At 35.9% G+C, this 14,806-nt stretch overlaps 2 protein-coding genes across 5 annotated transcripts in view; one reads left to right on the forward strand and one right to left on the reverse strand.

The window, feature by feature from the left end:
• LOC110375891 (clustered mitochondria protein homolog) overlaps nucleotides 1–8,446 on the reverse strand; it is a 25,218-nt gene extending 16,772 nt beyond the window's left edge. The window contains exons 1-2 of one of the 3 annotated variants that reach the window (XM_021334176.3): nucleotides 8,144–8,446; nucleotides 110–337 (exon numbers count right to left, since the gene is read on the reverse strand). In XM_021334176.3, coding sequence (XP_021189851.3) covers nucleotides 110–337; nucleotides 8,144–8,261 — 346 coding nt within the window. In that variant the 5' untranslated portion in view covers nucleotides 8,262–8,446. Of the gene's footprint in view, nucleotides 1–109; nucleotides 338–2,264; nucleotides 2,282–8,143 lie in introns of those variants that run through there. The other 2 variants (XM_021334177.3, XM_021334178.3) reach the window with 2 other exon arrangements.
• An 807-nt stretch (nucleotides 8,447–9,253) lies between these two features.
• On the forward strand, nucleotides 9,254–14,419 carry LOC110375905 (uncharacterized). Of its 2 annotated transcripts, none has more exons than XM_049838469.2 (6): nucleotides 9,254–9,334; nucleotides 9,618–9,824; nucleotides 10,008–10,189; nucleotides 10,366–10,489; nucleotides 13,807–14,003; nucleotides 14,290–14,419. In XM_049838469.2, the coding sequence occupies exons 2-6, from the start codon at nucleotides 9,621–9,623 to the stop codon at nucleotides 14,342–14,344; spliced, it is 762 nt and encodes a 253-aa protein (XP_049694426.1). In that variant the 5' UTR covers nucleotides 9,254–9,334; nucleotides 9,618–9,620; the 3' UTR covers nucleotides 14,345–14,419. The 2 variants fall into 2 exon arrangements, with proteins under 2 accessions (XP_049694426.1, XP_021189870.1); XM_021334195.3 differs by having other exon boundaries at nucleotides 9,269–9,403.
• The last annotated feature ends 387 nt before the right edge of the window (nucleotides 14,420–14,806 follow it).

Below are 14,806 nucleotides of genomic sequence, written 5' to 3' on the forward strand. Positions count from 1 at the left end.
ATATGATTAGTAGTGCTAAAATATATCGGGAATAGACAGAATCATGCAATGCCCTCAGGTATTGAATGACACATCGAACGGGAATGAAATGGCAAGTGTAAATAGTAACCTGTACTAGGGGGGAAGGAGGCGGGTGTGTTGTTGATTTGTGGCGAAGGTGGTTTGCGCGCCGCAGCCGCATACGACACACGTGGTGCCGGCGCACTGCCGCCATCGCCCTCGTCTTCCGCCCGCCCGTTGGGCGTACTCGTGTGCCCATTACTACAAACCACCGGCTTTACACATACTTCCTTCTTATCATTCTTCATTTTTGCCGATTGTTTATCTTGTTTTTCAGCTACAACAAGGAAATATTGTTACCTTGGTAATTGAATTTCAACAAGTCTAGCATTTCTATGGATAGTTTACGGTGCCAATATTGTAATTGAAGTTGTTTTTAAATACCTACTCGCCTATTCTATGGCATATCCGGCCTGACTTGTAATAATACGTCTACGTAGGATCGAGAAGGAATCAGTACGTTCTTGTTATTTCTATAACTGTAGCTGCCGTGGTTCATGCGTAAAAACAAGCATCGAAACAGGTTTTTAGGCTAACAGCGGTTGTAAGCGCACACGGTAGTGAGACGTGCGCGCAGGGGGCGCGTTGGTTGGACTCAAACGCGCATGTCTCGTCCCGTGACGGGCAAACACGTGGTCTGCGCTGGCGCACCGCCAACTATCTCCAGCGTCGAGTCAATAATAGATGGCAACGGGATGCCGCCAACAATAGACGCCATCGATGTTGTCCACACGCAACACTTACTTACGCGAAAACTTTCGTTGACGGCATACGTTTCAAGACAGATTTCCTATCGTCCGTCAATGTGACATGTATGTACTTCATTATAATTGAAGATTTAGTAAATACGTAAGTAATATGAAGTACTTGGAAACATGATTTATGGCAGATAAATTGTTGCTTTGCGAAGTGGAATTACGTTGAAGATTTATTTGCACATAAATACCATACTAACATCCTAATGCGTACCACTATTCTCACACAAACGCGTAACTGTGAAACTGGCTTGACCTATATTACTATGTAATTTGACACAGTTATGCAAAATATGACAAAGATAACATCACCCAATTATTGTAATTATGCTGATAACAATGACAAAATTAAAAATATCACACAAATATAAAATTAATATTTTTTATGTCTTATTTAAAGCGAGACGTAGACACTTATCTGCACTAACTGCAGATATAGGTAATCACTTTAATCTGCATGAGACTTTAAACTCACAATATTGTAAAAGCAGCAAAATGTTATTCATAAGAGAACGGAAGATAAAGTTTATCATAAAAATGATGTTATCTTCCATACCTTTACCAAACAAGATAACAACATAGCGCCTGGGACTCAAGATAAGAATAAAATCAAAATTCTTGATAAACTGCCGTTGACACCATTTCTTTCGTTTGCTATCATTCAACCATATCTTTCAGTATACCCATGTCATGAGGTGATCAAGTGCCGAGGTAAATTTTACTAAACTTGAATTTACAACATTTTAGATCATGTTATGTCACCCAATGCAGTACACACACTTGCATACGGTAACATTAAAATAAACGATGCACTTCATGTCGACAACTAGGTTTTACGTTAATACTTATTGATTTGAATGCATGTCATGTAGCACGGCCATATAAAATTCTGCTACAAATAAAACTGATATTGATTTTACGACCAATCGAGGTAATGATGGGCATCATAGTGGATTTCCCTGCATAAATTATTCAGTTTAGCGGCGAGCAGCAGTACCACTAGTGTAAAAGGTCACCAACCCTATTCAGTGAAGAGACGAGCAGGGCATTTCCCTATTTCTATTAAGAGATTGTAGACAGCAATAGCCGGACAACAAAAGTTCTAAAATAATTTACGGATGTCTTGCAGACATTGCATAGTTACTGAGCATTACGTTTTGCGGTTATCTAAATTCAACCTCCTAACTTAACCACCTGGTGTAAATATTTTAAGTAGTTTTATTATAATAGGAGTGTTTTATTTAAAGTTTGACGTCAAGGCGCATAGTCGGATATGTTGATTTAAATTCAGATAAACATCGCGTTTGTTGCCCACGGTTCAAGCAGCAACTGAACTGAATCGATCAATGAATTATGCAAACAGAAACAAGCTCGTCAGCGCCGGCGACGGTCGCTGAATATTTAACCTTAGATCATCGATTATTTTGTGCTCTCATTCCTTGACCTTACCTTTGTATCCTTTAAGCTACTCGTTTATTATCAGACAATCTCCAACCATAAATGCACAACTACATAAACCGCCGCAGCAGGTATGAATTTTGCAAAATTTCTTCAATACTAAAAGTGAATATGTTTTTTCCAAACGAACTACTTTAAATAATTTTGACATATTTGTCTGTTATTATTACATGACATTTCAGCAGCTTTTAAATAACGTCCCAGTTAGTTTTTTTTCTACAAAGTAGGTATCATGTTATCTATACAAACGTTCGCAAGAGCACCCATTGGAAACTGAAAGGTGGTTGAACTTAGTTACCATGTGAATAAAAGTACAAATAGAAATATGTTTTCTATCTTGGTCAAGCAGGCAGCGTACAAAAATACATCGTATCCAATTTTGACCGAGCTCTATCTATTATTTTACAAAGTGCACATGGTAACGTGTTTGGAATGGAGAGATATGCAAGAGGTATAGTATGTGGGTTTATACCAAAGGGACTTTTAGTAGATATCTATTGGGAGGAAGCGAAACGTAACTACGATTAATAAAACGAGCCCTATATTGTGGTTCAGTGAAAGATCAATAAATGCGCAGGGTCTTGACTGTGAGGGTGCACTCAACTATGAATATAAATGGCATATTTGTACTGTTCCTGACTTTTTGCCCGACAGGATGTTTCTAGAAAAAATATTCTTTGCTTTTATGTGGACTTAATTTACCATGTTAAAGTTTAGGTTCTTCCGGACATTCTTATTGAAATTGGGGCCATTACATTCAGGCAAATTAATGTCAGAATGCAGTTTTTGGTAAGCGCCTTCAATAATAAAACCATCCAAAGTATTCTAGAGAGCATTAATATGATCTAAGGCAGTCAAAATTCCTGAATTCGAGACAGGGACAGGGTGAGTATTCCCGGAAGGCCTGTACAAGACAGGAATAAATAAATTCCAGTCAACAATACTGCAAGAGATGGCTAAGCTATTATTGAGCAACGAGTTGCTTCTTCAAATTAGGAGCTCACGACATCGTTTACAACTTACGAATTCCGTAACCGGACACGAATTAACACTAAACTGCTCCCGCTGTAGTGTACCAGTGTTATTTGAAAATCAACCTCAGCGGCATAATACTATGGTTCATTATAAATTTATTGAAATGGTCCTACATGTACGTATGTTTATGATGTTTATTCGGTATATTATGTATGCAATTGTGTTCATTTTTCTTCTAAAGAAAGTCTAGCTGAAACCTTTCCGTCGATCTTGACTGCTCGTATCTTATTTGCAGGGTTTTTTTCCGGAATCATATAGCTAACTGATAAAAAATTGTCCACTTACTAATATTTTTGCCATTCTTAAAAATGTTGCAATTTTAGAATACTTTTTTCTCAACAATAGTATTTTATTTACCTTCTACTTTTGATTGATTTTGAGAGTCTATGCAGGGAATTATAGATGCAGCCTTAAAATAATTACATTTAACATCTCACACCTACTGTAAATGACTAAATAGTAAATTGCGTCAAAATACATTGCGTCATATAATTTGCTGTATCTCTGAACCGATACTCAAAATAACCATTCTTATCTTTAGAACAGAAAATCACATCACATAAAACGTTATCATGGACTGAGTTTATGTGCCCACAATGGATCAATCATAGAAAGACATGCCACACTATGTCACGATTGCTTGAAAAAAAACAGTACAATATAAAGATAAAGTTACATTATGACATGATGCTTTTTTAACCTCTTAACCCTATAACGACTACGCAAGAGTAAGGAAATCGAGTCGGTCCGTTAGTGATTGGCGAGCACGCTGTTCAAAAATTCTCTGATCGATAGAACTGTACGTATACACGTCTTTGATCAAGTAGGCATATGCGTAGGTAACTATTATAAGCCTGAAGGGTAGAATGGTAATTACACTTCGAGTAACCTGCTACTTTAATAGATAGGCTAGCATATGACGTGCACATGTTTCAATCTTTGGAACTAGTGCTTTTTTTGTCTCAATTTTCTTAGAAAAAAATGACATGACTGACGGCCTTAGTGGAGGTCGATTAATATTCATCTTGCTGTGGCCCTTCGAAAAAAAAAACGGTTTTTGTAGAGACTTCAATCAACAGAACTTTTTCCGACCGACACTGAAGCGCCGAAAGATGTCACCGAAGAATTTATGGCGTAAGTTAAGAATAAGAATGTCATTTACATATATCAATAGGCTGTATTCTAGAATACGTGTCGGGCACTCGGTCCATCAATCATCTGAATCAGTCCACCTCAGTCTCCAGACAGTCTTCAGGTCGCTAACAATCTACCTATCGCGGTCAGTGGGTTAAACGCTTCATTGAAGAATCTCCAATCTCTAAAATGTTCGTGTAGAACTGCAGACTAACCAAATTATTGTGAGAACCTACCGAACTTACTACTGTACTTATTCCTACCGAAGTTGGTATCTGCACCAGACTATGTACTTCACATTGCCACAGGATCCACTCATTTGGACATTGTCTAGATCCTTACTTTATTTTTATCTTCTAAGAACAGTAAGACATCCATAAAAATACTACCTATTACATGGAAAAATAACTGAGAAATACCATTTTTATTGTTTATGATTTATTGATAGTAAAAATAATATAAAGATTCAATCATTTACTTTATATTTAACCATAAAGTTTACGTACACATACGACATTGGAAGAGTTTCCAAAGAAAAACAAATTTTTGTTTTGGTTACAATTATTCCCAATTATTCAGTTTCCAAAACTGATCAATTGTTCCTTATTGGAAACCAGGTTTCCAACAAAGAATAGGTAATGGTTCTGGTTTCCAACCCCGATTTTCTAGAAACCGAAGGGGGCCGAAAGGGGAAAATCAAACCTCAGTCTACGCGATCAATAGATACCTGTGGCAGTTTTTATACTATTTCCTCTACAAAGGGAATCAATATAGGTACATGAAAAACTCCAAAAAATATCTCATGGGTAAGTACTCAACAGCCGCACGCCGTGGATCGATCATAAGATCGATTTAAGCAAGAGTATCCCGGGTTGCCCGTGTAACTGGATTGAGGAGCTCAGATGAATGGTACTCCATGTAAAACACTGGTAAGTACATAGCTGCATTCGACTCCAATATAGTAAGCCAAAAGCTACGAACATGGGTGAAGACAGAGAAGACGAATTCTGTAATGGCAAAGTCGTCGTTGGAGGAATGTTCTTAGCAGATTCTCTTAGAAAATTTTATCTTCACTTCAGATGGGCGGTTTGTGTGCATTTACATTTTCTCGTTATGCGAATTGACCTGCTTTTTTAGGCGATCCCACCGCCCACTACTCAGGACGAACTAGATAATGGTATAAAGTACCTAAAACTAGGTACCACCAGATATTTAAACACTTCAAGTACCTACAGTAACGATAATAGAAAAAATTAGAAGCCGTTTGTGGCATGGCAAGTGATGAGAAGGGATGAAAGACATCCATAAGGAATGTATAAAGTATGAACGTATGAAAGAGGACATGAATAAAATGGACCCCCAACCCCAAATGAATTGGGAACAGGGCAGGAAGAAGTAGCTACGATAACTTAGACTTTTGCGCCTTGAAAGTTATAAAATGTTTTATAGAGAAAAAAGGTATACAGGGTCGTCGAATTGAGAAAATCCTTCTATTTTGGAAGTCACGTAAAAACACACAATTGGTAAATGGGATTCTATTCAAAAAAGAAACAAACGCCGAACGTAATCTGCATAACTATTTTCACGTCGTACCACAGCTCCCCAATAATACTTCTAGTAAGGCATTTCTTATGAAGTAAGTTATATCTCACTTGCCTTGTGTGTCAACAGTCATGATAAAAACTTATCTACAATATTATACAGGATAGAAAAACAGGGCGATAGGTAAGTACATGTCTAAATTAACTTCCGTCATGATGATAATAATGTGTCTCTTTATTTGTGTAGGTAAACCACACCCTAATAATATTCATGAGTAGGCATTATTCTTTCTACCAATTAGGAAATGAAAATCACTCTACTATATGGCTTCTCAAATTGAATATTGATTGATCTACCAGACCATTGTTGTAAGAATACATTAAACTGCAATAATAGGTAGTCTGTATGTAGATAAAAAACGTGTAATATATAACTGGCTTTACCCTGTCTATTTATTAGAAGAACATCATGAAAGCACCATATGATTCCGAGGTATGACATTTTAACATCAAGTAAGCATATGATTGCAATTCAATTTACAGAATTGTAACAACAGGTGTTAAATACATCAGTGCAATGGATCTGCATAATAAAATGTTATGCTTACACTGAAAAATTAAAGTAAGATTAAAGTAAGAAGAAAGACAAACAAGCACAGCTTTAAAAAATGCATTAAAGAATATTTTCAATTCTCTAATGTTAATAGTTAAAAAAAAAACTAAATATCTATGTAAATTATAATATTCTAAGCTTGAGCTAGCTGCATCTTTGTGTTTACACTAAACAACATATTTGCACTCATCGAGAATCTAGGTCAATTTGGATGAAGATTAACATCGGAACTATAAATATTGCTACAAAACGATGTGATAAATAATTGCAAATTGCTATTCTATTCTGTGTTCTGTTTTTAATGCACAAAATCTTGACACTATTGTCTATTTTAATGGAAGAACCCTGCAAATACAACAAGTCCAATTTATCTTGTTCAAAGATACTGCTAATGCTTTAGTAAACATTTTAATGAAACTCTTCTTTTCAAAATAACTGTGGAATGACTTTAGAATGCAGTCAATGGCAGAATAAAATGGTTATATCAATGCAAATGTTTATTTTGTTCTCAAAGCTTATGTTTGAGTTATAAACCACTGCACGATTGTATTACAAACTTGCCCTTATAGCAATGAACATAACACAGTATGATAACCCAGTCTTTAGACAACTAGGTGAGGTCAGTAACTGAAACTATATAAATAAATTATCTAGGTAGGTATGTAGTCATTAGAAAAATGAGTTTATCAGATAATACCTATATTACATTATACTTCCATTCACCACAAGTGGTCAGATAATAAGCCTATATCTAAAAAAATACCTACAACCTTGCATTTAGTAATTGAACATATTTTATTGATCAATGTAATGTTATACTTCTTTTTTTGTTTTTAATGTATCATATTAATCATATTTGCAGCAGCAGCTTTGAAATCAATAGTAGAAAAGTCTAATATTTAATAGGAATTATAATATGATACATATCAAAAAAATATTTATGAAACAAACATATTTTGTTATAATAATGTAATTTAAAGTGGAGGTCATTATAGGTCACTGAGTTTTACTGGGAATAATATAATTTAAGCTTTAATAGACTCCTATAGGAACAGCACAATCTTGTTATTAACTTCAATATTTTAGAAACATGAGTGTTTGCCTTTCCAGAATAATTAATAATTGATCACAAATCACCATTTTTATAATGACAATATTAAATAAGGCACCATAATGGACAACACAAACCTAAACACAGCAAGTTTGTAAGAGTATGTAACTAAATGAGAAGTTGTGTAATAATTTACATTTTAAATTATGTGCGCCAAGGTCTCGAGATTTTTTATCCCTTGGGCCAACACAAGATGTACACATTTATTTTAGAAATAATGCATATAAATATATGAAAATATAAGTAATAGTACGCATGTCATGAAAATGCATAACGTTTTCACAAAAATCAATGGATCACATGATTTATTCAATGAAGTCACATGACCAAAATGCACATAAAATATTAGGAGCATGCAATTATTTTAACATGGAAAACTGCTCCTAAAACCGTTCTCAATGTTACATAACTGAGGGCATGACCATTTAATACTTACTATTGTTACCATTGCCACTGTTGCTCTTGTCGTTCACAGTACTGTTTGCAGGACATTTTTTCACTTTTTGGGGAGCGTTTTTCGTGGAGTTATCATTCACTTCACTACCGAGAGCCATCACAACACGAGGAATCAATCCGGTTCAGATTGACCGCAACGAACACGGCTCCACTCAGCTGAAAGAACACATGCGGTAGACTTAAGGTTCAAATTGGACTAACAAGATTTGGAAATTCAGTATAACCCGTCAAAATTTAAAGCACACACTTTCTTATCAAATCTTCTGTCAACTTTGGGCCTACATAATGTTATAGGTTTTTATGTAGTTGTACCAAAGGGAAAACGTCATTTCCAACAAAAGGGAGATTGTCATATTGTATCTTTCATTGCCGATTACGTTGCGAAGTCTTTTGACATAATCAAGGCAACGCAGCAAGGTATTAGCAACTTACCGAATCGTCCGTAGAACACCATCTACATTTTCATTGACGGAAGAAAGAGACATCTAGTGGAAAATTACAAATATTTTTTGGAATCGATGACATGAAAATGTCTATGATAATAGTGTTCAAAACTCAGAAAAAGATTACATACTCCGAGATTCAACAAAAAATTGTTAGAGCTCTGGCTTTTGTAATTTAATTTTCGTAACTTAGCAAAAGTACTACGTATTTTACCATTGTATTTTTTTGTGTTAGTTGTCAGATAAAGGAAAGAAGCTAATTAATAAAAAAGCTAGGAGAGCTAATTTTCGATTTCACGACAAAACAACTGATTTTGACGTTCAAAGTGGATGTGGTAAATCTATAAGAAAAATTGTATAAAAATGTGAAAATTATGGTTAAACTATTTATAACTGGCAATTAATGTTCCGCCAAATTCAATTGTGTATGAAGGCTGATTTACATTGAGTCAGTAACTGACGTGAGTGTAGGCGCCGAAAACTGACGCGTGCTATTTACACGAAGTCAGTGTAGTGTCAGTGTTTCGTCAGTAGTACTGTACTGACTTCAAATCAATTTACACGATGGCAGTGCCGGGTCAGCACTGACTTGTCAGTGGACTGACTTCAGTTACTGACTCAATGTAAATCAGCCATGACAGTATGACATTATTTTGGCAGTGACAGTGTCAGTCAGACACCAGCGAGCCAAACAAACCAAAATATTTTCTCAAAAAATACCCCTTTTTGTAAGAAAAACCTATTTTTCCTTAGTGTTCACTACAGTTTTTATACTGGCGTCGGAAAATTATTCCAAGGTTGTATCACCAGACAGTTTTATTACGTCTCAAAATGTTGTGTGATATTTTTGTTTGTTTTCAGTAAGCCTGAAATAAAAAACATCAATACAGTATATTTTCTGCTCTGAAATTCTAACAAAAGAGTATAAAAGTCTTTATAATTCTATTAATTCCGTCTTAACGGTACTTTCGAGAGGTATGATTTGTTAAAACCTTTTTATTTTCATTGCAGAAAATGCTAGACGGGTGGTACTGCCGCTCTATAGCAAATATGCAGGCGAGCGAGGCGAGTGTGAGCAATAATGCACCTCCGGAACCTCCTCAGGCGCGTGATTCTCACAAAGAGTATTCTAGTGACAGCAGCAGTGATCCTGAACCGGAACCTAACTATAGGGCACAGTACATGGCTCTAAAAAAGAAACTCAAGTATCTTATTTATGTAAGATTTATTGTTTAACCTTCATTCAGTTAATGCACCCAGCTATAATGTACCTTATAATGTGTCTTATATGTATATTATAATAATATTTAATTAAATATATGTTACCAACACATAATTTATGAGATATAATAAATATGAACATAAGTTGATCCATATAAAAGCCATCTCTTTCATTTTTAGGAGAATGAATGCTTCCAAGATGCCCTAAGGTGTAGTCAAAAGAGGTTGCTGAAAGTGTCACGAGACCGCAGCTTTCTTCTAGACCGCCTGCTGCAGTATGAGAAACCAGAAAGTACAACTTCTGAAAGTGAGGACACAGAATCGTCTGATGATCCTGAATACTACCGCATGGATGTTAAAAGGTAAAATTGTGTCAACATAAATAGCAGTCTTGAAATAAGTACACCAAAAGAATTTCTCTCAAGATAAAAGGGAGTTGAAGAGCTTTCTTCAAACCCTGTGTCTCTAATGAGGTATACTCATATCATCATTATTAACATTGTTAATCATACTGGCTTATGATGTTGTCTAATTTCAGAAAGAAAATGGAAACAAATGCTGCTGGCCAGAATATGTCAACAGGATCTTCGGTCAAGGGTGCAAATGCCATAAAGAGAAAAAGGGCTGCTGTTCCTAAGAAACCTCCTAATGCCAGCCATCTCGTGAGTATTGGACAAATATTCTAGTCTTTGACAGTCTATCTATACTGTCTTCAATCCAAACAAAGTACACACTATACTCTTTAGATTAATTAGGGACTAATTAGGGTTCAGATATGGCAGAATGTAATAAAATAGATGCTTATAACTCAATTGTTCAAGGAATTTTATTACAAAATATCCACTGATCCTGATACATATGCAAAATCACACCTAGTGTAAATAAAAATCTACCAATCAAACATACTAAACTATTGTACATTGCTGAAGTAATAAATAAATATTTAGAATTGCCTTAACGAAAAAAAATCGGTAAAAAAACTTTTAAGTTAAACGGTTTTATCTTATGTGTACTGAAAACTAGAAAATAAAAAAATAGTTACTTACCTGTCAACCTACGTAGGTGGTCCCGGTCATATTAGACTAAAATAAAAACGTGGGGCCCATTAACTATTGCTGTAGTACTTTCTTCTAGAGCAGTGGTTCCCAAACTTATTTTGTCTACTGCCCACTTTGAGAATAAATATTTTTTAGCGCCCCCCATTTTTTCACCTATTTAAAAACCACTATAACTTCAAATTAAATTAATTAATTATTGTGACCCATATATGTTTATTAACGGAGAGTTCTAAACGAAACTTTTACTATAACCCGCAACTTGAAACCTGAGCGCAGGTAGGTAACTACCGCGGCGCTTAGGTCTCAAGTTGACTCTTACAGTGGCGACGTAGCATCCGGTGGCACCCGGGGCGGACTACCTATTGAGCACCCCCCAAACAAACGACAAAATATGGTGCAATATGGGCATTCATGGTGCTTTTTGCCTGGTTTAACATAAAGAAACCGGAGACAGATCACTGCAAACTTTTGAAGCGCTAGCGAAGTGAGCCCGTAATTTTTGAGTTTTGGGACATAATAGAACCCAAACATGTTTTATAAAAACCAGTCACAAGTGAAAAAGCCGCCAGCGCAGCGAGTGCGAAATTTTTGAGTTTTGGAAGAGTAAAGTACCAAAACAAGTTAAAAAAAACCGCGCAAATTGTTTAGTTTTGGGGCACAAAACTACCTCAACAAGTGTGGGAAAAAAAACACTGCAAAGAGAAGAAGCCGCGAGCGCAAATTTTTTGATTTTTGGGACGCAATGATACCTAAAGAAATTAGAAAATAGTTACTGTTAAGTGAAAGGCGCGAGTGCAGCGAGCGCAAAATTTGTTGACTGGTTCAAAGGGCGCAGAATAAACCAGAAATGTTGAAAAAATATTTTTTTTTTTTACTTTGAGGAATTAATTTAAGTAAACCCGGAAAAAACATAAATAAACGAGAAAGAGAGGGGTGACAGCCGGACTGGCACCCCTGCAGTGCCGCCTCGACGTCATGCCTTGTTTGCGCATGCACTGTTGTAGTTTTGTTTAAAATTTGAATAATGAAGTGAACTTAGGCTTTGCAGATTAGAATGGCACCCTCAGTGACTTGTCTCTTCTGCCCGTGCCATCCTGGTCGTACAACTTGAACCAGCCGACTGATACAGGAATTCACAATTCGGGTTATTTAACAAAAACTTGTTAAAACATGATAGATATCTACGAGTACTAATAACTATCAAAATGCGAAAGTGTGTCTGTTGCCTTTTTATTTGTTTGTTTGTGTCTACTTTAATTACAAAACGGAGCGACCGATTGAAATTGACATGATTTTTATTTTTTCTATATTTAGTAAAATAGGACAGATATATGAACTACGTGGAGAGAAATATAGAACCGAGTCTGAGCAATCTTGTAATTCATATTAGTTGATGTTCACAAGTCGTTGTCTAAGAGGCCTGTTAGCTAAATAAAATTACAAATCACCCCCCAGGCCTCTACACAACGCCCCTATTTTCTTTCTGGGTCTCTTACCGCCCCCCTCGAGACCCGCAGCGCCCACAAGGGGGCGTTATCGCCCACTTTGGGAAACACTGTTCTAGAGGTATAATAGGTGTGGATTGCATCGACTTACTATAATCGTAACTGGAGATTATACCAATCAATAATCAGCCGTAGCGGCTTCACCAGCGAACGCCGAGCTCATGATCTACCAAAGTATAACGATATGCTTTGCCATAGGTAGGATTTCACAGGGGCCCCACGTTTTTATTTTAGTTTAATATGACCGGGACCACCTACGTAGGTTGACAGGTAAGTAACTATTTTTTTATTTTCTAGTTTTCAGTACACATAAGATAAAACCGTTTAACTTAAAAGTTTTTTTACCGATTTTTTATTTTCTAGTTTTTAGTATTTAATGAAAATGCCTACCGAATATTCCTCATTCTATCTAATTCATTTAGTGCATCATTATTTCACGGTCTCTTACCTGACAATTTATTACAATCTAATTCCTCAATACATAGCCCTTCCAGATACTTTTTTTTGTAACAACCCCAAAAATCATCACATGACCTCTCCTGCTGCTCCTGTAGGCCTTTTAGTGCTGTAGGCCTTTTATGTACCAGGGCCGCGGTAACTCTTTCGAACAATCTCGCAGCCCAGGCAGGCCTTGGCCCTGTTGGGCCCCGCTGGAGTTACTGACAGTTTTCTACTTGTGAAGCCCTTTCATTTGATACCCATATTGGTGGGATTGATAAAAAATTGTTATCAGCCATTTGGTAGCGGCGGCCATCTTAGATTTCAATTTTGCATAGTAAATTGTATTCTACTTGTTGAGACCTTCCATTTGATACCCATGTTGATGGGATGGGAACCTAAGTTATCCGCCATTTTGTAGAGGCCGCCATCTTGGATTTTAATTTTATATAGTACATTGTATTCTACTGGTTGAGAACTTTCATTTGATACCCATATTGATGGGATTGATAAAACCTACGTTGTCCGCCATTTTGTAGCGGCCGCCATCTTGGATTTCAATTTTTTATAGTATATTGTATTCTGCTTGTTGAGCCCTTTCATTTGATACCCATATTTATGGGATTGATAAAATCTACGTTATCCGCCATTTTGTGCCGGCGGCCATATTGGATTTACAATGTTATTGATATTACTATATTGTATTGTCATCGGAATTAAAGGTGTATACTAAATTTCAGATTAATCGGTTGACAGGAAGAGGGTGAAATTTGAATTACTAAATTTGACCCAAGAAGAAAGAATGAATAAATAATAAAACAAACGGGGTGAGCTAAATAAAACCGTTTAAAAACCCCGAAATTACCCACTTTTCCCAGGAAAGGTATCCAGAAGCTCATCAGTCTATAGTCTTACAAACTACGATAAGACGAAACAGTCTGATTCCCATGTAATAATCTAATTTAATACTAATTGCAGCACCAATCAAGCGGCTCAATGCTGTCTAAAGTTTCACCGGCTTTGGGTTTTGGTCTGTCGGCTGGCGACGGCCACATGACGCCAGAAGAAGTGGAGCGACACCTGCAGTCGCGGCAGTCGTACATGGAGCTGCTGCCTGAACGCGCTCCGCCCACCGTGCCAACTGAAATGTTCAGCAACGATCCATCACTTGACAGGTATACAGCAAAGTAGTTTTTGTAAAAACCGTAGCATGGACTAGAAAAAAAGTATTGTCTAATAATACCTTGTCGTGCCATCAATGGGCGCCAGGCCTTAGTGTATGTTGTACTTGTAGTGTCTCTTGCAACCACTATTAGCTAGTGATTGTAAATATGACAATGGGACATAAGAGCTTTGTCATCTTGGAATGTGCATATCTATTTGTGCTTATTGCATGATTTCATTTATAATAGTGGTTTAAAAATATACTAGGTACTAACCTTTACTGTTTTATTGTTATAGTGAATCAAATGATGTCTTGGAGAACTCACCAAATGTGGAAGAATGGTTTGATTAGTAAAAAGTTAAAATATAATTTTAAGTGTATTCTTAGAATAATTTCATAGAAAGTAAATAAATACTTATGTCTACATTGAACTGTTTGGATTTTTAAAATAAAAATGCACAAATACGTATTGGATAAATATTTTATTTAAGAGTTACAATAATGGGTTTCGAAGCGCAAGAACAAACATCTACATCTGTTATAGAATCACACCCACTTTGTGATATTTTACATTTGATAAACACACATATATACGAAGTGTACATGAATCAAAGAAGCATATACATTCTTTTAAATTTCATAATATACATACAATGTTATGGGTACCACATTCTTAACAAGATTAATAAAAACGTTTAATAATGATATATTAATTTATTATTAATGTTCTCTTAACAAATCTACCATGCAAAGAAAACTTAGCATGCTTGCTACTAATAAATTTATAACAACATTTTATGTCCATAATACTAA

Source organism: Helicoverpa armigera, chromosome 8 (genome assembly GCF_030705265.1).
Source record: "Helicoverpa armigera isolate CAAS_96S chromosome 8, ASM3070526v1, whole genome shotgun sequence".
NCBI classification, from domain to species: Eukaryota; Metazoa; Arthropoda; class Insecta; order Lepidoptera; family Noctuidae; genus Helicoverpa; species Helicoverpa armigera.

Bases quoted from the DNA above. Each gene is read 5' to 3' on its own strand.
- LOC110375905 (XM_049838469.2), top strand. From the start codon at position 9,621: ATGCTAGACGGGTGGTACTGCCGCTCTATAGCAAATATGCAGGCGAGC. The intron at 9,825-10,007 runs GTAAGATTTATT...TTTCATTTTTAG, and splicing joins AACTCAAGTATCTTATTTAT to GAGAATGAATGCTTCCAAGA. The intron at 10,190-10,365 runs GTAAAATTGTGT...GTCTAATTTCAG, and splicing joins TACCGCATGGATGTTAAAAG to AAAGAAAATGGAAACAAATG.